At 40.0% G+C, this 24502-nt stretch overlaps 1 protein-coding gene across 2 annotated transcripts in view; it reads right to left on the bottom strand.

Moving 5' to 3' along the window:
• Positions 1-23075, bottom strand: part of USP3 (ubiquitin specific peptidase 3) — a 43260-nt gene extending 20185 nt beyond the window's left edge. The window contains exons 1-3 of one of the 2 annotated variants that reach the window (XM_030228670.2): positions 22839-23075; positions 6433-6493; positions 4621-4752 (exon numbers count right to left, since the gene is read on the bottom strand). In XM_030228670.2, coding sequence (XP_030084530.2) covers positions 4621-4752; positions 6433-6493; positions 22839-22929 — 284 coding nt within the window. In that variant the 5' untranslated portion in view covers positions 22930-23075. Of the gene's footprint in view, positions 1-4620; positions 4753-6432; positions 6494-22395; positions 22533-22838 lie in introns of those variants that run through there. The other variant, XM_050978497.1, reaches the window with a different exon arrangement.
• Positions 23076-24502: the final 1427 nt, after the last annotated feature.

The raw sequence follows: 24502 nt of genomic DNA, 5'->3' as shown, positions 1-24502 counted from the left end.
ATTTATCTTTTTAATAGGTAGGCTTTTTAAACCTACCTATTAAACCTACCTCTTGCAACACTGAGGATTCAGCACTACTATTAGAAATAACAGCATTACCTCCAAACTATTTTGGATAAACCAATTAAACAGATTTAGAAGAAGTTTATGTTTTAGTAACTTAAATTTGCTAAGCCCTCACACCTTAAGGGTAAACTGCTGAGAAATTACATCCTGTATGGGAAGCTGCCATTCAAAACAGCTGCTTCATTTATGATCCTTAGGATTATCGCAAATCAACATACACATTTTTTGGATACAGTAGCTCTAAAATATGCTTTATCAGCAATGACACAGAACAAATTCTATACCTTGCAGAGGGTCCCTTATATGGCTTAGTACAGTATTTTCCTCTATACACTATTTTTAGTACCTCTGCTACCTCCAAGACTAGCCTCCTTTGCTTCTAAAATGGCATTGAGCCAGTGAATGTATGCACTGCTCTGGGAACATGAGCGCTTACTGCTGTTACAGTGCTTAGGAGGGACAGAACTTCATGCTGTGTTTAAAAGCCCTGACTAGATTTGAAGAACTTGAAGGATAGGAAAAATTAAGAAAAGCCATGTTTCCTTAGTTATGACAACACCTAATAGCTCAAGTTTTACTGTCTGGATAAAATGCTTTTTACTCTTATTTTCACTGATTGTAGAATGCAAAATAATAGGACTAAGCAATCTCATTTTCCAGTGCTCAAGGCACCAGCACAGTAAGTCTGGTTTGTTTTTAAAAGAGAACCCTCTTCACAGAGACTAAAAAATAATTTTTCTAAGTCCTTGATAATTGGTTATTTTAACACCAGCCAGGAACACACACACACCCCTGACACAGCTGTGTCCCTTTAAGGGATAACCAGGAGGGTAATGGATGAGAAACCTGACCTGCAAACTGTGTCTAGGATTAAATGAACACAGGAAACATATTATGCAAATATATCAACAAGGGAGCCTTTCTTCTTCAGTGCCAACTGTCTGTGCACTGGCACAGAGAAAACCAATTTACAAGAGTCCTCTTTCAGGAAAGTGGGGTTCTTACATGTATCATTTTACTTTTCGTGCACAAAAAATCCCCCTAACACAGAATGAGAAAACACCCTATAACAGTTTGAAGACAAAAAAGATCTGTATTTCTTGCAACTCTGTGTGTAGTACTTTAGAACTAACTGAAAGGCTGATTACGTCCAAAAAGTGGGATTCAGGACTCTCTTAGCAATTAAGGTCTCAAATATAATTTAGTCTGAGTGTTTAGTATTGCATCTATTGTCCCAAAAGTGACCAAAGAATCAAGAAGAGAGTTGTACTCTCATAACAAAATATTAACAAATTCTCTCAACTTTTCCACTGGTAAAATTGAGCAGTTGGATAGGAGGACTGAGTAAGCAAAGAACAAAACCCTCTGGAAAGACTGCATTACAGGTTATGTCATGGCCAAAGGAAGGCAAAGGACCAAATGGTGCCTTCTTAGAAAGCCCATACAGGCCTTTTCACTGATACTATCATGCAAGCCAAGGAACACAGCAAATTCAGATCCATAGGATAAAAATGGAATAAGAGCATCATACTCAACTTACTGCAGTAAACACAACTGCAAATAAAAATATAAAAGCTGACACTGCATCAAAATATCTGGATTATTTTAAAGTAGAAATAAAATTCAATTAAGTCTTACAATAGTATTTTATTGACTTTCAAATTATTGAGGCAGCCCACCCTGGTAGCATAACATACTCATCTTTACATAAAAGTTCACTTAAAGGAACCACCATGGCATAAACTTAGGACTGTCTACTGGATTAATGTCTACACTGCAGTTCACAAATAGGCTTTTCAAAGCTATTGAAAGCCAATTTACACTCCAGAATACCTAATTACGTCTCAAATTTACCCAACTATTAGCTTTAACTGGCAGCAGCCTCCACAGAACTGTCCAAAACAAAGGGGGAAAAGTTGATCTGGATGCCTTCTGTTTCATCTTTAAACTTCTGTGCCCATTTCAACCAGGTGCAGTAACAAATTCAAGTGTCTTTCCCTGATTATCATCTGAGAAAAACCTGAAATATCCTAAATGAAAGCAAAGATAAACTGCTTTTGAAACTTGTTCACCTTCACATTAGCACAGGAGTTATAATTTGCTGGTGATTTATCCACACAACAGAACTCCCCAAGGAAAAGCTGCATACAATTAGTTCCAGTTCATCCACAGATGACTCAGCCCTCGACTACAGCAGAAAAGACATCACATGCTGAACTGCTTCCCTTTTGTGCTCCCACAAACACACACCTCCCCAGGTGCAGGTCTGCCTGCCCTGCCCAGTACAGCTGGGTCAGTAACAGATCCCACAGCCCCCAGTCTGGCTGCTGGTATTTTGCAATCGCCACATAGTTTGGGATAAGGTCAGCAGGGTGCTCAGACTTCTGCTGTAATTCATCAAGCCTCAGCAAGTTCGGAACCCTATCTGTCATAATGGAGATATAAACAAAGACTCCAAATACCCTGCTAAAATTCCTCCACAGATTATTACCTTCAGAATGACTGGAACACAAGGCATAATTCAAAGAAAACAAAAAGCCACAACATAGAACTCAGCTCCTACCAGTATTGATTGGGAAAATGAAACTAGCTTCTCACAGCTGCTGCAATGCTGGTAACCTGTGCATATTTACCCCTTGGCAAACTGTTATGAGTAAAAAAAAGAATTGACCGTTTTTTTAAGAGAAGGAGCTGCAGCGTTTGCAGTTGAACTGGGAACTGATCGCTGGCAAAGAGTTCTTTTGTTAGTTAAATGTTGTAATCACCTGTTGAGTATCCTTAAGTATCGCCATTTAACTCTCTATTGTGGAGAATTCTTGTTTCTCAGTACCACCCTCGCCTGCTGCCAGGAGGATGACAACCCCACCCCCCCCCACCCCCCGACGGTGGGGAGAGGAGGAAATTTGCATCTATGCAAATTTATCTCAAAACCCAGACTGCACTGGGACAAGACCCTCACCAAATCCTGGGAAATGCCCCAAAAGAGACGAGCAAAAGCAGAATTGAGAAGTCAGGTGGTGTTTGGACTGCAGGGCTGAGGTCCGAAGCCAGCAGAGACACTGAGAACCTCGGTCACTCCTCACCCCGACTGAAAACGATGCCAGTCGGACCCAGGACCCCCTGGACCAAAAGCCACATAGGAATCTTGGGTATACCCCCATTGAGGACAAGACTCCTGGCTCTGCTCCTGGTGGACAGAGCAACATCTAATCCTGTCCTTCTGAGGTGCTGCTGGGAGTGGTGGCAGGAGCCCACAGATGTGCCAAAACCCCCATATTAAGCTGAACACTTTAATAAAGGCATTAAAAAGGAGGATTATCTCCTGCCCTGTTAATTTCAAAAACTTGACTGTTTTCTCATGTAATGCCATAGGAGCAGATAAAAATGCCAGTCATTACAATAAAATGCAAATAAAAGCAAAATTCCCCTACACCACAAAGTTACTCAAACCTTTAGTCAGTGATTAAATACCTACAGCTGCTTCCACCATCTGAGCAGTTTTTCAGTTGCTCTGAACAACATTTCTTCAGGTGAAATCACTTAACTGGGATAAAAATATTTGTTACAGAAGCATTCCTCATAAAACTACTTCATCAAACAGACTTTCTTTCCCTAATGAACTACCCAAAAGACACCCAACTATTTGAATAAAATACCCATTAGAGCAGCCACATACCCAGTAATTTTAGAAGAGTGTAACAGGGATTTCCCCAAGATTTACACTGCTCAAATCCTACTCTGCCACACTGCACAAGTAACAACACAAACGGGAAACCATGGAGCAGCTGCAAATGGGGAAGCACCTGTCAGCAGGTTTGCTTAAGGGGGAAGAGAGGATGGAGGATGCTGAGGCAAAAAGCAGTGCTTTCCACTGACTCCCAGTCTTGGCCCTCTGAGGAACAAGGACCATGGGGAATCCAAAATTAGCAGCATCAATATTAAGTTTCCCTAAACAGTGCATATCACACTGCAAAGAACCCCACAGAAGCAATCAACCCAGGCCACTGCACTGTTTAAAGAAACATTTCTGATTGTTTTCCTTACTCTTGCCAGAGACTTGATGCTGCTTCCCAACAGGATCAGCCACTTTCCCAGATTCATAGAAAGTACACAAACAAGCACAACTCGAATTCAGATCTCTTGGACAGGAACTACAATGTAATAGTTTACCTTCTGAATCCTGACAAATAAAGGACATGTGAAAGGCTCACGGGCTTGATGGAAGGAGCAACACCAACCAAACAGCTTTCACAATTAAGAGGGTTGGGTCTCCACATTCCCCAAAGCAAACAGAAGCAACTCCAAACCCCACAGCACTTCTTTCAAAAGGTTTCTTCTCTGTTTAAGGCATTTGACATGTGAGAGTTTAGTTACAGCCAGTAACTGTACAGTGCTGCAATACACATGGAAAAGCAGAGTGTTCCAAAAAGACAGGTCTGGAAAGCAAAAGATGAAATGCTCAAAAATGTGTATAATATAATGCTGCACAAGAGTCTGATGTTTTCACCTTCTAGTATATAAGAAGTTGTCAAATTACAGTGTTTAAACCCTTACCAGTATGTACTGTAACTACTGCAATCCATACACACAGTATGCTGAACTTTCTCCTGTTTTTCTGTTTTCTTATGATTGGTCATAGGAATCTGTGCATCTTCATAATGCTTTTTTGCGTGGCCATTCACATATCTAAAATAAATGTAAAAGAAAGAAGTTTATACTTCTAAACAGGTAATCAACAGTCATTAAAAGAATAGGAATAAAAAAGGCATCCAATATTTACAACAGCATTAAAAAGACAATTTACCTGTGTGAAAACACTGGCCAAATTTTCTAATGTTTTCCCTCTTTACTCTCTCCAGCGGTCCAAACTGGCCCCATTATCTCCTTGACCAAATCCCAGAATCTGTGCTAACAAACTAATTCATTTCCACAACTGAGAAAACCCTGAACTCCCTTTTCCCATACCTGTAGTGCACTTAGTTCTCTGTACTGCCTTCACTTATACTCTTCTTATAGCTCTACCTTTTCCCCACCAGCACTTGTGTTTGGGATCCCTTTAACAGAGGGGCTGACTCCCATTTTCAGCTTTCCCATTCTGCAGCATGATTTAATGCTACAGACATCAAGTTGATGAGCTTGGTCTCTGGAGCTTGTGGCTAACATAAGGGAACAAGAAATCTAAAATCCTGCAGCTCTTTTGCTGACACAATGAGCATTTTCATACTCAAAGTTTGATATATAGGAAATTAAGCACATTAAATTAAAAAAAGAGCCCTAAGGTATATTTTATCTCCTCATTCAATTATTTTCTATTCTAAGGATGGGAGCCATTTAGAAAGACAAAATAACCTGCCATAAATAACTGACACAATATTTGGAGACAGTAGTATTTTTTTTTAAGATTAGTAACAATTAAAACATTCCAGTTATTTATTGCACACCATTGCATATCATCTTAGTTACCACCAGGTATAAATTTATTAAATAGATAAATAGAGGGGAAAAAAGGGTCAGCGTCAGAAAATCTTAATAGGACACATTATTAAAACTGTAGCACTTAGTGATACCCAGATCAAACAACCAAAAGCTGGAGTTCATTCAAACCACTTTAAAAGACAAAATCACTGTTTAATGCTTTTCCAGAATAACAGCACAGATGGTACCCAACAGAAGAAAACATGTTCACGTCTCAGATACTGTCTAAATGTCAATACTAACTGCATTCCAATAATATGTGCATATCAAACATTTACAGCAGCATATTTTCTACAATTATCTTGACAAATAAATAACAGCACTGACTGAATAATTCTTCCACAATTTATTTGGTGCACTTCAACTAATACAGACATCAAGGTGAAGTCGGAGGGAATTCTGATGGCAGCTACTTCTTACAGGCTATGGCAATATCTTTAGGTCCAGAACTACACTGCAGTACATTTAAGCTATTTTCAGTCTCAGCTGAATAGTTACTGTTTCTCTCAAAATAAGCTGTGCCAACTTGTGACATCACAACAATTCTTACTGTGTTTATCTTATCAGAAAAGAAAAAGTAAAGTTCCACAGAATGGAACTTTACAACAGCCTACTAAACTATCAGATCTCCACACAGTTTTTGAAGTGAGCAATCAAATTTACTGTCCATTTTACTTTAAAAACCCAATGAAATAAAACCCCCATATCTTGAATATAATCTCTGGACTCTCATAAAGTAGCAAAGAACCATGTTAAGCATAAACATACAACATTAAATGAGATAATAAAAGTTTTATTTCAGGCAAATTTTGAACAAACTGCCTCAGAGGCAAGCAACAAAGGAGAAAGATAAAGGTGTGATTAAGATTTGCACCCTAACACTGTACCCACCTTCCACAATGGACACTCGAACACGTCAGACAGACCCAGGGACTTTTATTTGACCGGCACACTATAAAAGATTTTTTAAAAAAAGTGTCAAATGAATGAAGTCTACTTGATTTTAAAATACAATACAAGAATAACAGAATGACAAAAAACACTAGCAAACCATCCAATTTTTTCTTTTGGCTTTTAATAACAGTCCAGTGAACACAGGATAAAAAGCTATGGCACTTCTGTTTCATAAAACTTGTTCTACAGGAAACCATTATTAAGAAGATATTGCAAGAAGCCGTGGCAATCTGATAAAGAAGCACACAGAATAAATTGCTGTGCAATGCATGCTAATACAGACCATTTATACAATGTGTATTCCTTTGCTGCAGTGCTGATACAGAATTTTTCCATAATGACTTCACCCTCAGTCCCGCACAAGCTGAAAGGTTAAAATGCAACACCAGTGGTGTGCTTCACAATCTACTCAAGATATCAGAAAATACTATCTAAGTTTTTGGCTGTCATATTTTAAATCCAGAAAATTTAAAATATGGATGTTTTAAGCTAAAGGGCTTAAACAAAAACAAAACAAAACAAAACAAAACAAAAAAACCACCAAAAAAACCAAACCAAAACAAAAAAAAAGGCAAACACTAAAAAAAGATGAAACAACATCCCAAGGTAGGGCCATAGAAATGGGATATTCCAACTCTAATTCCAACCCAGCAGGTCACTGAAAGCGGGATGCTACAAAATACAATACTTCGATTTGAATGAAATATAATTCTTAACAACTATCTATTACTACAGAATTTAAAGAAACATTACACTTCCAAATACGCAACTAATATGATGAGAAAATTAAAATAAAATGCTAAGTGCACTGCTACAAGGGCAGAAAACAAAATACAACTTTAATTATCCCCAAAATACAAAAGGGTATGATACCAGACCCATACATTTTGCATACCATAAATTTCTGCTGCTCGGAACTGCCAGTGAAGAGAGTCACAGAAGAAAGAAAAGGCATTGGGAACTCGAGGGTCTGTGAGGCCAGGGGGTAGAAAGACAAAGAGAAGAGGACTGACCCTGGTTGTATGTGTAAATTACTTGTATTGTTATTTATTGTGGGAAAGCTTGAGAACAGCCCTCCCCTTCTGGAGTCACACCTTAAAACAAGAACTGAAGCAGCATAGAAGCTGCTCCAGGGTAGGATCATCTGAGCAGGCTAATTCAGGACTTGTAGCAAAATTCAAAATACAGTTCACCAAGCTATGAACCATGGTACATAGTAAACTGTTAAGATCCAAGACTATCAGAGAAAACCAAGCTAAGAAAAGTAGTTTCTTTATCAAATTAAATGTTCATTAAAAAGGAAGGGGTCAATTTTGATTCAACAGAGAACTGACAAACTTAGCTATTTAGAAGAGGTAATACATTTTTCCATAGCAGTTTTTACCTTTTTGATTTAAATTGGGTGGGGGAAAAAAGAGTACATTCCTATTCCTTTTTAAACTTTTTTTTTTCTGCATTTGAATTTATTATTACAAATAGCTGCTGTATTTCAATTCAAAAGCTAAAAAACCAAGGCACGTTTAAAATGGGAATGTTACCGTGTTATGTGGGGGGAAAAAAGGCACATTCTCCAGAAATATTTTATGAAGTAACTTCTTCAAACTCTTCAGTCAAGACTGCAGAACTGCTTCCTTCAGCTACTTTACTGGAGAAACAGATTTTCTCACAGGTCTCAGTTATCTGGCATTGGTTCTGCAATGCCCAATTTTTCTATTTCTAAAGCTGCTTATTCCCACAGCTGTAATGGTCATCTTGCAATAAATAGAGGGCAGCCAGGCAGAGATGTTTCAGGTTACATTTCAACTCACGAACGTGGAAGAAGCTTGTCAAATTTGACCAAAACATTACCAAGAAACCCAACCAAAATTTAACACTGGCAAACAGAAGAGAAAGGGAAGATCTTAAAAACAGCTATTATCAATTAAAAATGGGCTAAAGAAACCACCGGTCTACCCTGACACACTCTTATTTGCTTGAATTTACAAACGGCAATGTAAAATATTAACCAGAAGGAAAGAAAAAGAAGCCAAAACCATTCATGCACCTAATCTGTGTTTAAGTGCTGTGTGAAGAAAGCACTACACTTTCCATGACAGGAACATAAAAAGGTCTTCCTAGGATTAAAATCCTAGCAGAAATTTACCACTGTGAAATAACATGTTTGTTTTCACTATGTTATCATCTACACATGGAACTGGTTCTCAACCAGTAGGTCAAAGCATTATGATGGAAACTATTACTACAGATTTCCACCCCTACCAGACAATTACAATTTCACATTCAGGTACTTTAAATACCTGTACTGCTTGTTTGTCAAGTGTTAAATTATACTGAAGGAGTGCTCATTCTGCAGGTTTGAGTGCTCTGCACAAAGCCAGCAAACAAGTCCAACCTCTGCACAATACCAAAAAAAAAAAAAAAAAAAAATCGCATACACTAAAATTTTCCATCTTTCCTATCAGGGAATGGGAAAAGATGGCTCATATGTTTACTTTAACTTTTAGGAAGAACTTTGCACCAATTGCATCACTTCAGAAATGTGTAGTTTATCTTGTGCACAAACATCTCCACCCACAATGAACTCACACCACATGGAAGTGACTCCCACTAAGATTAAACACAGAATCCAGTGTTAAATCTGTGACCTCCAATTGCTCTGTTCTCAGAGAATTACACAACTGATTTTTTAAAGACATTGCTGGAGATTGCATTCTGTATTTCTCTGAGGCTGGCTCAGCAGATAACTGCATTAAAGCCTGGCTCTCCAGGCATTCCTTCAGATCCTGAAGCATCCTTATCATCTTGCTACTTTATAAATTAAATTAGACCGGAAGTTTCAGGCATTACTTAAGACTCTATCAAGACAGGCACCATGGAATGCACAGCAAAATCACAGTTACTGTCCTACAGTGACTACTACTTAGTCACTGTCCTACAACTACTTACAATTTAAACTAGAGGTAGACAGTTGGGCTTCATGTATAAAGACACTGCACATTATTCATGTCAGCACCCCATCTGAAAGGAGTAAAGTAACCTTCAAAGTAGGCCAGAAGTGAGAGAGAATGATCCATAGCAAATCCGTTTTCAGTTCGAAGAACATTACACAGCCCTGGAAGTTGACCCCTTAAACAGATTTGGGTATTCTGGACTTTCAGGTCACACACACTAAATCATGAGGAATGATTTTCATTTGTATAGGTGCCAAAATATTTGCTCCATAATCAGTTTTCCAATTCGGATTTGGAGGTTTGGTTTGTTTTGCTTTAAGCACTACTTAATAAAGAGAGGGGAGCATTACATTAGCATCCCTTACTTTGGATTAAAGTTATGTTCACACACTGTAACCCCATTAAAAAAATTATCTGTCTTATTTAGTGGTATACAGACCAAGGAACATCGGCTGCTTTCTCAGCTTGGACAAAGGTTTGGCTACTGAAACAGCTACCAACTGCCTCAATTTGCTGTATTTTTAGAATAGATTAAAGTGGTCAGGCAAAGACGACACTAATGTGTCAAAAGAAAAAGGAAAGCAAAGCTGCAATGCCACAATCTATTCTGAGGCCATTTGCCACCTTACATCAAAATCATCTTAATTCAGAAACTTAGAAACACAATTTTTTTATCATGTAATGGGAAGAACTCTTTTACCAAATGATTTCTCTAAGAAAAACCTGAATACTGACGTGTTACACAGTCTGCAAAGCCCTCACTAAATGAAGAGGAATTATCAATCCATCCCCAGGAGAGTAGAGACTCATACATAACTTTGAGAACACTCAGAGGCATCCACACAGCTTCCACTTTTTACAAATCACCCGGATAAGGTTTACAAAGTTACGCCAAACAGAATGAGCAAGATACGGCTAATCAATTTGGTGTTCTCTCACCACAGGGTCCCCACCCCATCCTACCCCCATGATCATGCAAATATGTACTTTTTGTGCTTGACTTTTTTTCCTTGTTGAAAACTGACTCCAAGTGCACTCGTGTGAAGCATGACTGCTCCTGGCAAACGCTGCATTTCTTACACAGCAAAGATGCAGACTGTCACTGAAGGAAAGTTAAAGCTATGTAAAGGTATACAACAGACCTGTGGAATGAATGGGTTTGTTTAAACAGCACACTGCATAGCTGTAAAACTGGTAACAGAGAAAAGCAGCAGGAAAAGGAAGAGACACACAGGAAGGAGTTTTTGTAAAGCAGCCAAGTTCAGAAACCTGCAAGATGCAGTGTCCGCCAGAGATCTGGCAGCAGCACAGCCATGCGATCAACACAGCAGGAGTGACTCCGGGCCAGAGCTGCTACAGAACTTTGCTTAGAGCCATGGTTTAAAATAGCCCTTCATTGTTACACTAAAGAAAAGGTCACCAAATATCAGCATATTAAGAAAAATACTTTAGTTCTTCGGTTAAAAGTACATTGAGTTGAAACAAGATTAGGGTCACTAAACAATTTCCAATAGTCTCCCCAGCCTTTACCAGCCTGGGCTCAGCTCCCAAAAAGAGCTGTAGCAGCACTCCCATGTTACTGGCTCAGTTATAGACCTCAATAACACAGTGACCTGCACACAAACATCTCCAGACTAACTGACCTCTGGTTAGTTCACTTTATGTTCAGACAATGGGTCAGCTACATCAAAACAAGCTAAACTGAATAAAAAACCCCCACTGTGGCTCCACTCAAGAAGAAGGAAGAGTACAGACTTGTGGTATCAGTGGTACACTGACACTGTGCTGAGGAAATAATCCCACAAACACAAGCACTTGGTGACAAACATACAACTATGCTACATAAGTACAGCATGCTGTATTATGTGACATACATGTGCCTATCCAAAAACCCCACAATAATACTGTTACAAGAAATGGATTACTTTTTCTTTCCCACACCTTTACCTTAATTTTGCCTTAAAAATATCTGTGTCCTGTTTAATTATGACTTAGTAATGGGACTCCCATTTTGTTCCTTAAAGAACCTGGCAATTGCGGCAAAAGAGCTGGGAAGTCTCCACTAGCAACATACGAAGAAAAAAGCAGCAACAATCCACACACCAAAATGAGAAACCTCTTCCTTGTAAAACATGAACCTTCTGCTGTGACACATTAGGCCTAGGGAATCAGACTGAAAGCTACCTTTTCCAAGAATCTGGAAGTAAAGGTGGGAGAAATTTGCAAGCAAAAATCCAGGTGACAAAAAATTCTGTAAGAGTATTTAACCAAAATTACGAAACCCCCTTTAGTAACAGCATTTCAAATGCAAAGATTTTCAGTCAAAGGATTCAAAGCATTTTTCAGAAAACCCATTTCCATTTTACAGATGAGAACAAGGGATTGAATGATTTACCAAAATAATTTTTCCAGCATAGATCAGAACTGAGCCTACTAGCCTATACACCTTAGTCCTTTAAATCATTTTAACTGCAGACAAGGGGAAGATATCCCAAAAGCCATCACTCTGCACAAAATTTGTAAGGTGATTTGCCAAAACACACAGAATTGAATTGAACACACAGAACTTCCCATATGCAATATACAACAGGCAACAGGTGTTTGAGAGTCATTCACAAAAGCTGGTGTTCTAAGTAGGGAATCACTCAAGTTATTAACTTATGAGAAACATCAAGGAGACAAACACATTGGATGTGGTCCCTCCTCTAGGTTTACATGCTGGAGCTGCAAAAAGGTTTTGCCCACTGCTGGAATTCAGAGCTCTGGAACTCCATCTGGATGCAGGCATGAGTTTCTTCAAAGACTGAATAAATCAGCAGAGGAGTTTTCTCCACAAAATGCCCTTTCACTCAAGATGTGAACATCACAAGTTTGATGCACGTACCTCCTACCCTTGAAAGACCTTCTTTACAGACAATTTCTAAATGCTGAAGTAGGACTGCCAATTCCTTCCATGAGTAAGTACATTTGGGGAACAGTGAGACAAAGCAAGAGACTGAATGAAACTTTGGCCCAGCCTAGCATTTACAGCTTCCACCCAGGCTGCAGGCTCCACAGCAAGGAATATCTATGCACTCTACATTCAAAATCCACCACACAAAACACTCAGTTGTTAAAACTGAGACTGGAACCAAGGATTTTCCAGCAAGATGAATGGACCAAATCACAACATTCGAGAGCCATGTGCACTCTTTCCTCCTGGCCCACAAACTCACTTATAAACCAACATATACTATAAACAGCATCTCAAGGCAAAAATTACAAGTCTTCCGCATCACAGAACATCAGTCAAGACTGCAGGGTATGTGGGTATGTCCAGAATCAGACACTCTGGCATTGAAAAAAACACCTTATTGCTAGAAACAAAGAAGCCTTAAAGAATACAGGTATCCTCCAAGGTACATTAGCATTTTTATCTGCAGCATGTAAAAATGCCTAACAGGCAATGTAAGTTCCTTACTACTAAGTACAGATACACCAATACAACTGATCAGGTTCCCAGCTTCTGACAATCATTTGTGTATTTAAAAAGGCAGTTCCTTCAAGTGTACACACAAGCCTTCTTATTATCATCTGACCTTAATGTATGTTTACATTCAGGAGGACTCAAAAGTACTGAAAAGGCCTTAACAAACCCAGAAATGCAGTAAGAATACTAATGATATCTTATAATCTAGGAATAAGTTCCTCAAGTTAAATACAGAGTTAAATGTGCATGGTTGTTGACTGTGGGTTTTTTTTTTTCTCTTTGGGTGGGCAATGTTTTAAGTGTATATGCATTTGGGAAAAGCATCTTCTCCATATTTAAGAAGGCCAGTAAATTCCAGGTGAATAACTGCAATGAAAGTCAGGTGACTGAAAAAGGAAGGAAATGTTCCAAGAGTATTTTTTAAACCCCTGAGCAGACAAACGCCCCATTCTAAACAAAGAATGAAGGAAAAAGGAACATTACAGGCTTTGAAAACTAGTGACACGTTCTACACTTAGAAGCCAGCTGGTTTTATTCTCCAGGTTTTAAAGAATACTCCCATTTGTTTCCAAACAATTTCAAAAAGTTTTTCTTTCACTCCTTCCCTCTGCCCTATTAAAAGAAGTTCATATGTGCACTAAATTTGCTCTAAACTCTTAACTGTTACAAAAAAAAAAAATTCTATTTAATGATATGTTGCATAACTTTCATTTGTAAGACATCTTTACTGCATATTTTAGAAAAACAGCATTCTTGCCAAAACGAAACCAGACAGAAGGGGAAAAGATTTTCAATGATACTATTTAAAACGCTTTGTTTTAAAATGAACTAATACACACTTATGTAAACTAAAAGTTGAGAAAATATTAAGGAAATTTCAATTACATTTATATCAAAGCAAGAGAATTCATAAGGAAGCAAGTCTCCTAGTAAGCATTACTAAACATATAAAAATGTTAAAACCTTCTTTCACAATGAAGAAAAGTCTCAACAGCATCAAGTCCTAGCCTGACTCAAATCACATTCAAATATAAGAGAATGTAAATAATACTCCAAAGAACATTGAAAGAAAGAAACAAACAACCCTCACTTGCAGCTATGGGAAAAAACCCAAGTTACTTCCCTGCCTTTATCTTTCAGCCAAAATCCAAAAGATCAGGTTTCTAGTAAGAAGACAAGTCATTTAGTGATAGTTTGTGAACTATTTGTGCCCATGCATACAGGTAGTTTCCTCCTCCTTGTGCTAAGTAAAAGCATTACTCAGTCTCATAGAAGAAATTTCACATGGTTACAGTGAACCATTCCCATTTACAGTGGAAAACCATACATAATTTAGATATACTAAACAACACCTGCATGAGAATACAAAGCAGGGGTAGGTGCACAACTTTTCACAGAATAGGTAGGTCACTGAAGCGCCCAACACATTCCTAACGCTGAAGAATGTCAGAACAAAGTGATCAGCTTCATCGGCCTGAAATTCCCTTCCCCACACTCAAACACACTGGCTTCAGCTCGGCATTCAGATTATGCAATCAGAATTCCACACTGAGAAACGGGGATGTTACAAAAATGCAGGCGTTTTAGTTTGCTTGTATTCTCAGTGCAGTGATAGAAAAGCAGACGCTGAGGTCAGGAAAACTACTTCTAAGCAGCGTATATAGGTCCCCAGGATGTGGCTGAACTGGGGGCGAGGAGGCGCCAAACCAAAGTCAGGTCACTCCCAGCAGCGCTAGAGACACCCTGAGTCGCTGCGCCGCTGCTCTGGGCAAGGGTGGAGAGACAGATCAGCGCTGCCGGTCACAGACAGACATTCGGCTCCCAGGCTACACCACCGCCATTTCTTTCTGAGAATTTCATCTTTCTACGTGGCCAGGACAACGCAGACATGTCAGCAGTTGGTCTTCCTGCATATACCACAAAAATCACATCCTACCTGGAAGCATAGTGAAAAGTATGGAAAGACAGACTGACAGAAAGAAAACAATAGAGGTAGTCTGATGTTAATGAAAAGGCATAGCCAAAAGCTATTTTTTTTTTAATTACTGCCTCTATTTCTCCTCAACACTCCAAAACATTTTTTAGTTGTTTGGCTACTTTAATAATTAATTAGCATACAAATTTAAATACAGATATTTTAAAATTGAATGCTTTTAGCCTTCACAGAAAACCAGATATCGTTCATCAGTGTAGCAGCAGAATCCACAAAAAACCCAAAAAAATTAGTAAATCCTTACATTAGAGCAAGACACGTAAATGCTCATTTTCAGACAGCAGCCAAAAAAAACCCAGCAAAGCCAACAGTGTAATGTCATTTTGAATAAGTCAGCAATTAATAGCAGGTCAAAATATGCAAACTGGAAACAGGAGGGAAAACAGGGGAAAAAAGTCTTTTTGATTTCTTTATATAATCTAGTAATAATCTGTTTGTTTGTAGTTGCCACTATTACATGCCTACTTCCCCAATACCAGCAAAAGAAGACATATTAAACCACCCCTGTGACAAAAAAAAAAAAAAAAGAGAGAGAGAGAGAGAGAGAAATAAATGCATGGCGGATGAAAACATTACCAAATCAAAACATGAACTGAAGGATGAATGAAACCTCCAAAAGACTAAAAAGGTTAAGGGTATTGTGAGAAAATGTTATAAATACCTATGTAGTTATTGTCTTTCACTATTATTAGCTTTTGTAAATTATTTTAATATAGTACAGTTTGTAATCTCTTTTGATATAGTATAATTTGTCAGCCTTTTATGGTTAATACCCTAATCTCTGTGTAAATTGTATATCTTAGCATAATAAACATATACATTATAGTTTAGACTTTTGCGAAATATTATAATAGAGGCTATGTACTGTGTATTATAACTAACTTTTGCAGAAGTAATTGTAATTGTGAAATAATAACTAATGCCTTTATTTTTGTAGCTGACTGACAACAGTGAAATAGCTAATGTTGATTGAAAGTACTTGTAAAAATAGCTATAACATCTATATGATAATATTGGAAAAAAACCAGACAAATAACACCCAAAGCACAAGGAAGAATATACGACAGACCCTTCGGCTAACAATAGCTGTCAAACCACAGACAGGGGGCCTCATGAAGAAATACAAGACTCTCAAAATCCCATCTGCATTGTGGCACATACTCTAAGAAGATGAGGTCAAGGGTCAAACTACGATAAAGAATTCTTGGAACATGTGAACTCAAAGGAATGTTTGAATATATATAATATTCATTAATTTGCATTTGACCAATGGAATTAGAAAGTATATAGGAAGAGTTGTTATAGTTAACGGTATGCTTCTAGCAGTTCGTCACACACCCCAGCACTGGGTACTATCCCTTTTATCCCTTATTAATCTTATAAAGATTTTAAGGACTGAGCTTTGTTTCTCACAGAAAATACACCTATTTTGACACAGATAAGCAGATGCTCATATTCCCACCTATGAATTACCTTGAAAACTCAGTATTTCCCCGTTTGATATTGCTAAGGACCTTCAACCCCCATCCCAAACCTGAGGGTATCACCTTCACAGGCAAAAAGCTGCTTGCACTACGGGGACAGGCCAACTTCCAGAACCACCACCTTTTTCTGCCAGGCTGCCTGGGGGTATTGGGATTAGGTTCATCTGGGTAATTAAATCTGCCACAGAAATGTCAAACTACCTTTACAAGATCCAAAATTATGCAAGATATTCCAAAGGGGGTAACCCAGCGGATTGCTCTGACATACTAGATAAGACTTCTAAGTGAGATGCGTACACTGCCAAGTACCATTTAACACATCCTCTTATAATTGAGGAAAATAATTTTTAAGGACAAAATCTTGCACTACTGCCATACCAAGGGCACCATAAAGCAATTCAAATTCACTCTACAATAAAATCTGTTTCCTCAAACAATACTGAAGTATAAATCAGAACAGCCTTGACTAGCTTACAGATCCAATTTTTTTCTTAAATTGTACTTTCTAACCTTCATGGAATATTTTAATTAATGGCTTTTAATCACTTTTTACCTAGGTAAGGAATGTTAGTTAAAACAGAAAGCAAAGCATGAATGGGGTATTAAATGAAGTGAGTGCTACCGATCGAATAAGAAATGGCTCAAAGCTTAATTTCATTCCAAACACTGGGTCTGGAACTTTCACTCTGTCAACCTCAGACACACGTGACAAAAAACCCCAAACTTAGCAAGTCAGTGTGCCAGCCTCAGCCCCGTGACACGAGGAGACAAACAAAGCATAATGCACTGAGATACTGTTTAACACCTGCATACCCTGCAGAGCTTGGGAAGGGCAGGTGAAAATCATCCTGTTTACATTGAAACCAGCTGTAATGAGATTTACCCTAATCTGAGGTAAATCAAAAGTTTGCCATGCACACATGAGTGTCTGGTCCTGCTTCCACAGTGTCAGATGATCCTGTCTCCTTACCTGCTACACTTTGAAGAGTCATTTCAAAGCACTGGATACTTACAACAGTCACTAGTAAAATTTGCCCTTCAAAGTTGATCTTCAAAATCATCATGAACATTAGATCTGTTTCTCAAAGGCAACGTATTAAATGTCTACTTCTTTCCTCTGAAGCACCTCTTCCACAATGTAATGTTCAAATTTTGTGATAGATTATGATTGTTGTGTAGAGTACAAACAAAATTTTCAAAAGAAAATCTAGAAAATATTAATTACCACCAATTTAAATTTACTGACTTGTAAAAGATACTAAGCATCTGAGAGACTCACTTCTTTTTTGCAATTAAAAAAAATTTCCATCTAACTTATGAGACCAAAATTGAGACTTTTATCCTATCTCAATAAATGTGTATCTTCTAACAGAACTTGTTCCAAAGCAGTGTGCTCTACCTCATAGGCCAGGGTAGCTGCTGACCCCATGGTCAGTTCACACATCAGTAACCAATTCAAACAGGAAAAAACCCCAAAAAACCAAAAAAAAAAATTTAAGAAAAACAAGACTGAGTCTGAAATAACATAAATCTAACAAGCTAACTTAAAACAACAGCCAGGGAATGAATCTAAGGAGATATTACAACCTATAGAGTTACTAACAAGCATTCCTGCATAGCAGCAACCCAGAGAAATGAAAAGGTGAAATAGTACCTAACTTTGAAATTAAAGTTACTAAATAAAAAGAGGTAATTTTGAAAATCTGTTTACTTTGTCATTTAAATTTCAGAATAAATCTGGCAATTTCCAGGCCGAATTAACTTTCCAGCTATAGGGTGACAAATAATCCTCACACATACAATACAGACCATTAGGTCCAAACACTGTCCATGATCTCACCCTGAGTTTACACACAGAGAACTGAAGTTTTCTTAGGAATAAGGTCCTACCCACCCCTCCCCAGTTTCAGCAAGTTTTCCCTCCTCCTACATTACAGTAATAATGAAAAGACAGAAGAAATCAGGACCTCTAGTAATAAAACTGGAAAAGCAGACAGAGACAGAAATACTTATGGAAATGGAGAAGCAATGCTAAGAAGCAGTTGGGATGAAAAGAAAAGCCAAGAGGGTAAAGTCTGTACCTCTTCTTTTATACTGTATTTGTTTTGGCACTGACTGCAAGGGTCCAAAGCCAGAAATCCCAGTGTGGCAGAATGGCATTACCTACCCCAGTGAAAGCAGAACATTGAGACTAAACTGAGAAAAACCTAATCTGATGGGGGGTGGGCAGGGAAGCAGCAAGCAAAAAAGCCCATCAAAAGCAGCCTGATCTAGTGCAGTCATATTCTTGAAAGCCCTAGTCAGCCCAAAACATTTGATCTCAAATCAAAATTAGCACTCCGGATATCTGGTGTTATCCTGAACAAACTGAATTCACCAAATATTTTAGTAACTTAAAACACACACAAAGAAAGTCATTAACTCAGCATAATCACTGTTCAGGAGGCATCAAAAAGCTCGCTAGTGCTGGCTCTCCTGACTTTCATATTCCCAGTGTCATTTCCAAATCCCACAATATATGCTTCTGACCATTGGTGCAATTTCAACTGTTATGCAACAGAAATCAGAATGCAAAAAACTGATGCCAGGCACATATATTCAGCTTTTACAGGAAACACTAGTCTACAGCCAGAACTGCTCTTCAATACTTAACAAAATTATGTTCTTTAAGAGGGAGAAAAAGTATTCAGCTGATAGCGATCTGAAACCAAAGGCATCCTTCACCAGTGCAATTGCCCTTTAAAAAAACCCCAAAAATCACAAAATCAGCAGATGCAATCCTATCAGTCCACAGTTCTTCTAAAGATAGAACTTCAGATTCTACACTGAACAACCAATGAGCCCAGTGAGAACAATTAATGAATCCTCAACCACACAGAAAATAGTTGAAAAACCACTCCAGACTTCCACAGGTGTGCTTAGAAGATTGCAATCTTACTTAGGTGGGGCAGGGCTCCCTGTGGTTTGATGAGTCTATGAAAAGCTGTTGAGAAATACCACATCTGAGCTGTTCCAGAGTACTTTTCATAATTACATGATTTGCACAAAAGTGCTGAAGGTGTGGCACATCATACAAATGCAACAGCTTCAGTCTGTGACACAGTTCCACCAGTGCCTCCAGCGACTCTGCTTCCAACTTCAGCACAAGTTTCAGAAATTAAAGTGCATGGAAAGACTGCACTCCAATTGGAATTAGCAGATATCTGCCCACATAATTTCACATCACAGCACTGATTAAAAGCCATTTTCAGTTTCTACACCATTTATACTTTGCATATATATCTCCTAAATACCCAATTACAACAAGAACAACCTGCCTATAGATCTGCAAAAAACCCCAAAAAACAAAAATCCACAAAAACAAAACAAAACAAAAAACCAAAAAAACCTCAAAACATTCTGCACTCTTTTGCACGGCTTACTGTACACAGCAGGCCCAACTGGATTAAATACCCAGGGGAAAGCACACCACCTTATGAGGCCTTAAACTCTCTGACTTCCAAACTACCTAACAGGAACATAACAGAAGACATAGAGACATTTAAAAATGAACATACTGCATTACTTATTAACTGAGAGCAAACCCGTTGATATCGGGATCACATCCTTGCTGGCAATGCTTCCTCCCAGTGCTTCTTTAAGAATCTTCCTTCATCACAAGACCTCCAAAGCAACTCTGGCAGGAAGTTTTCAAGGGCCTTATTTAGGCCATCAGAGAGCAGCTCAGGCTACATACACTCCTCTTACCGACTCCCTACCTTCAGTAAGACTGGCTTCAAAATACCAGCACAAAATGCAACACTCCTCCACTATACAGTAACACAATATTCAAGATCAAGTTACAATATTTAAAAGTGCCTCCATATTACCTTGTGAAGTTATTGTTGCAATTAGGAGTTTTTGTGGAGAGACAAGGAAAAGATACTTTAACCAGTGTACATCACTGAGCACGGCAGCTACACAGATAATTACAAAAATAGCCACTGGGAGTCTGAGCTAAAACTCACTCTCCAACCTATTCTGCAACATTTTGCTATCACTGGCACATCAGGTGTCTGCCAGAAAGTTTCCTGGATCACTATCCTTTTCTGGAAAGGTTAGCAACAATTAGGAACAGGACTGACAAGTTCTGAGTTAGTTTAAGACAACACACTTGATGAGAGATGCCCTGTAATTACAGACTGCAGAAAACTGCCTTCCAAATATTTTTCTACAACTGGGACACTACCACCACCAAACAGAACTAAAACCACACAGTCTTAGAAAACAGCATCAAAAATAATAGAAAATGCATGAAATTTTGACAAGATATTGACAAGGTATTACATGCAGCATTGGTTGCTTAATTTTATATTACAAAGTTACATCAAATCCAGCAAATAAGATATAATATCTAGTGTGACTTGACATAAACCAGTATTACATATCTTTAAAAATAATAAAAGTCACCAAAATGAGTACAAACAAGAAGAAGACAGCACTCTACATACTATTAAGCAGGTAATGTAACAATAATCACATACTGCTAGCTGGAAGTGAGAACTGAGGCACTACAACTTTAGTATACTAGTAGAAATGCAACAGGTATTTTAAAAACCCCCCCCGTATCATTTGCTTTAAATTAACAAGAGCCTGCTATTTTTTCACTGGACTTTAAATTCAATCTATCTAGCTTTTTCCTCTAGCCACTTGTTAAGACTTCTACAGTTATCTATGTGAGTACTGTGTGACTTATCTTTATTTTCTTAAAAAGCATTACACACAAAAAACTCCCTTAGATACAGCGCCATCATTATTCAGGTCCCAAAAAGCCCTCATACCTTCCTCCTGCCTCAGTGCTGTAAAAGAACTCTGGTGATTGCCCAGCAGTTGGCTCTCCCTGTAAGTGCTGGTTTGGAAGAAACTCCTCTGAACAAGAAAGAAAAATTTGTTCTAAGTGCTGAACTTCTTTGTTGAGAAGTGAAATGCATAGGAGGGTAGCCAGAAACTGGCTATTATTTTAAGCTATGAAGTTATAGTAATACCTCAGAATATCTTTTTAGTTTTGGTACTTTTATCTAAGTTCTCTGAACTGCCATAGGCTTCTTGATGACAACTTTGCTTACCCTTGATATTCTGAAGATAACAGATGGACTTACAGAGCTAAACTTCTTGTCAATATTTGTTTGTTTTTGTAAAAACCATTAGGGACAACAATTTTTCCTGTACTTCTCCTTTCCTTCTAGTAATTTCTCCACATGACTCCACTGGAAAGTGTACACCCTCTAAATCAAAAGAAAAAATAACTGGTTTTGCAAAAGGAAGTAGAAATACTACCACACCTTGGCTCCCGGAAACTGCAATCAGGGAACAAGTTAAGTAAGCAGCAGCCTTCCCACAGGCACTGACACTACCAGACAAAGGAGAACCATCTTTCCTTTAAAAAAAAAAAGGAACACCTTAAAATACATCCGGCCCTTCCCTAAGGAGGCTTTCTCTCTTTCTCCCCGGAGCCCACAGGCACAAGTACTCTAAGCAGGGCCTACTTCCCAAGTGAAACCAATATAGTTGTGTCCGCTTTCGTATGGAGCACAACTGAACACAACTACAGCAAACAAACAACGACAACAAACATCGGGGCTTATCTGTGTAGAAAGCTCAATTTAAAACACCTGGCGCACGGAACGTTTAAAGGGAATGCCCCTGAACAAACAAGATCATGAGAGGGACAGTAGTGATGACAGGGTATTTGCATTATTAAATCAATGAGCAAAATACTAAAAAAAAGACGACGACTTCACTTCTACCGACTCACAGGCGGGTGAGCGTGACTCCCAAACCTCCACAGACCACCTTCACTGAGATGCTCCTTGGCCTGAAGGGGGGGTACCAAGCGACGCCTTAAGACACAACGGTCTTATTAAAACTACAATCTCTAAAGTCCTTCCAAAAACGTGTATTAATTAAAAAAAAAATTTAAAAAAAAGGAAAGTAATTTCAGACCAATTAGAAGAATACACTGACCCTGCATTTGCCAGCGGCTCCTCTCCCGTCAGCCGCGGTCCCGGGACAGAACCGAGCACGCAGCTCCTCCGGCAGACAAAAGGAGCGCGGAGCGCGGCCCCGCAGCGCTCCGCGGAGTCGGACGTTGGCCCCGCCGGGACAAAGTCCGCTGCCCACCCCGGGCCGGACAGCGCTGCGCTCGCAGCCCGGGGCAGGGCCGGGGGTCGGAGAGCAGCCTCCGCTCCTGCCTCGACACGCAGCTCCCCCGCGGCTGGACGGCGCAGCCCCCTTCAGAGGGTCTCGCGGGGCGGCCCCGGAGGGTGGGGGCCGGGGCAGCCGCCCTCCCCCGCACCCCCGAGCCCTCCCCCGCCCGCAGGGCTCCCTCCCGCCGCCGGGCAGCGAGGACAAAGGAACGGCCGGGCCACCTCGGGTCGGGAGGGCCGCGCAGTGCAGGCCGCACTCACCGCTGCAGCACCAGGAGGAGGGCGAGCCCTGCGGGAACTTGGCCGAGTCGGGCGCGATGCAGACGCTGGAGCCGAGGTGCGGGCACTCCATGGCGGGCGCGGTGGAGCGGGGCGGGCGGGCGGCTCCTCGCGGGGCTACAGCGGCGGCGTCCCGCGCACAACAGCCATCTTAAGGACGGCCTCCCGCTCCGCGCCGCGCGGGGCCGAGCCGGGCTTTACGGGCAGCCGCCCTCTCTCCCGTCCGCTCCGCGCGCCGCTCCCCACCCGCCGGGCTTTGCGGGCAGCCGGCCGCCCCCGGGCAGCGGCGAGCGACCCGGCCCGGCCTGGCCTGGCAGACAGCGGCCTCCGGAGCTCGGGGAGTGCTATGGGATGGAAGGACCTTGAAGAGCATCCGTTTCCAACCCCTTCCACTGGAACAGATTGCTCCAGACCCCATCGAAACGGGCCTTGAACACTTCGAGGGATGGGACATCCACAGCTTCTCTGGGCAACCTGTGACAGGGCTTCACCACCCTCACAGTAAAGAATATTCTAATAGCTAAACTAAACCTGCTCTCTTTCAATTTGAACCCGTTCCCACTTGTCTTCTCTCACTTCATGCTCTGCCATATAGTCATGCCCCATCTTTCCTGTAGGTTCCCTTCAGGTACTGAAAGGCCTGAGTTAGGTCACCCTGAAGCTTGTCTTCTGGCTGAACAAACCCCAAAATTCCCTCAGCCTTTCCTCACAGCAGAGCTGCTCCACCCCTCAGGTCAACTTGGCCTCCTCCGGACTCACTCCAGCAGCTCCTCGACCTTCCTGTGCTGGGCCCCCAGAGCAGGAGGCAGCTCTGCTGCTGAGGTCTCACTGAGTGGGGCAGAATCCCCCCTTTCCCTGCAGCCCAGGACACGTCTGGCTTTCTGGGCTGCATGCACGGATTGCCAGCTCATGTCCAGCCTGTCATCCAGTGTTCTGTTCTGTAAGAACCGTGGCCTGAGGCTTGTGCCAGCGTTTTTTAAAGAGCTACATGGCCTCAAATTTAGCCTGTTATTGAATTTCCTACTCTATAACTATAATATTTAAGTGGCAATAAAAGTACAGATGTTGTGTACAGCTTTACCAGACAATGCCACATAACAGTTCTCACACTCAGCAATTTGCAATACCAATATACAGTTCCTTTTCAAATAGAGCAAATAAAGCCCACCAGCATAAAAGTGGGGATTTTTTAGTCGAAGGAGCTGTGACAACCATTGCATATTAGGAGTTTTAGACCTTTTCTCTTACTTTAATGTGAGAAATGCAATTTTGCCACTGGTTTTGCCTGTTGTACGACCTTTGCGTAGACACGGAAAGCATCTACCTCTATTTATTATATGTGGTACTGCATTATTTTGTGAAGGAATACTTTAGAAACTGACAGTTCTGAATGGATTTTCAGATGAGACACTTTAAATATTAATATCAAAGATGTCTTGGTGGTCACTAATCTCCTTGGCAAAATGTCATTCTTAACCCTTTGTTCTTTTTCACCCTTTTTACACAAGGGGGGAAATTCAGAGCATGAAAGACCCAATTCTTCACAGCATCAGAAACTACTTGGACTACACTCTATGGAATTAGTTTGCATTTCTAGCTGTGTAATTAGAAGCAGCATTAGGTCATTGATACTAAACTGTGAATTA

This window comes from Serinus canaria, chromosome 10 (assembly GCF_022539315.1).
Source record: "Serinus canaria isolate serCan28SL12 chromosome 10, serCan2020, whole genome shotgun sequence".
NCBI lineage: Eukaryota > Metazoa > Chordata > Aves > Passeriformes > Fringillidae > Serinus > Serinus canaria.
The sequence above is the reverse complement of the archived record's forward strand: the minus strand, read 5'-3'. Positions and strand labels throughout refer to the sequence as shown.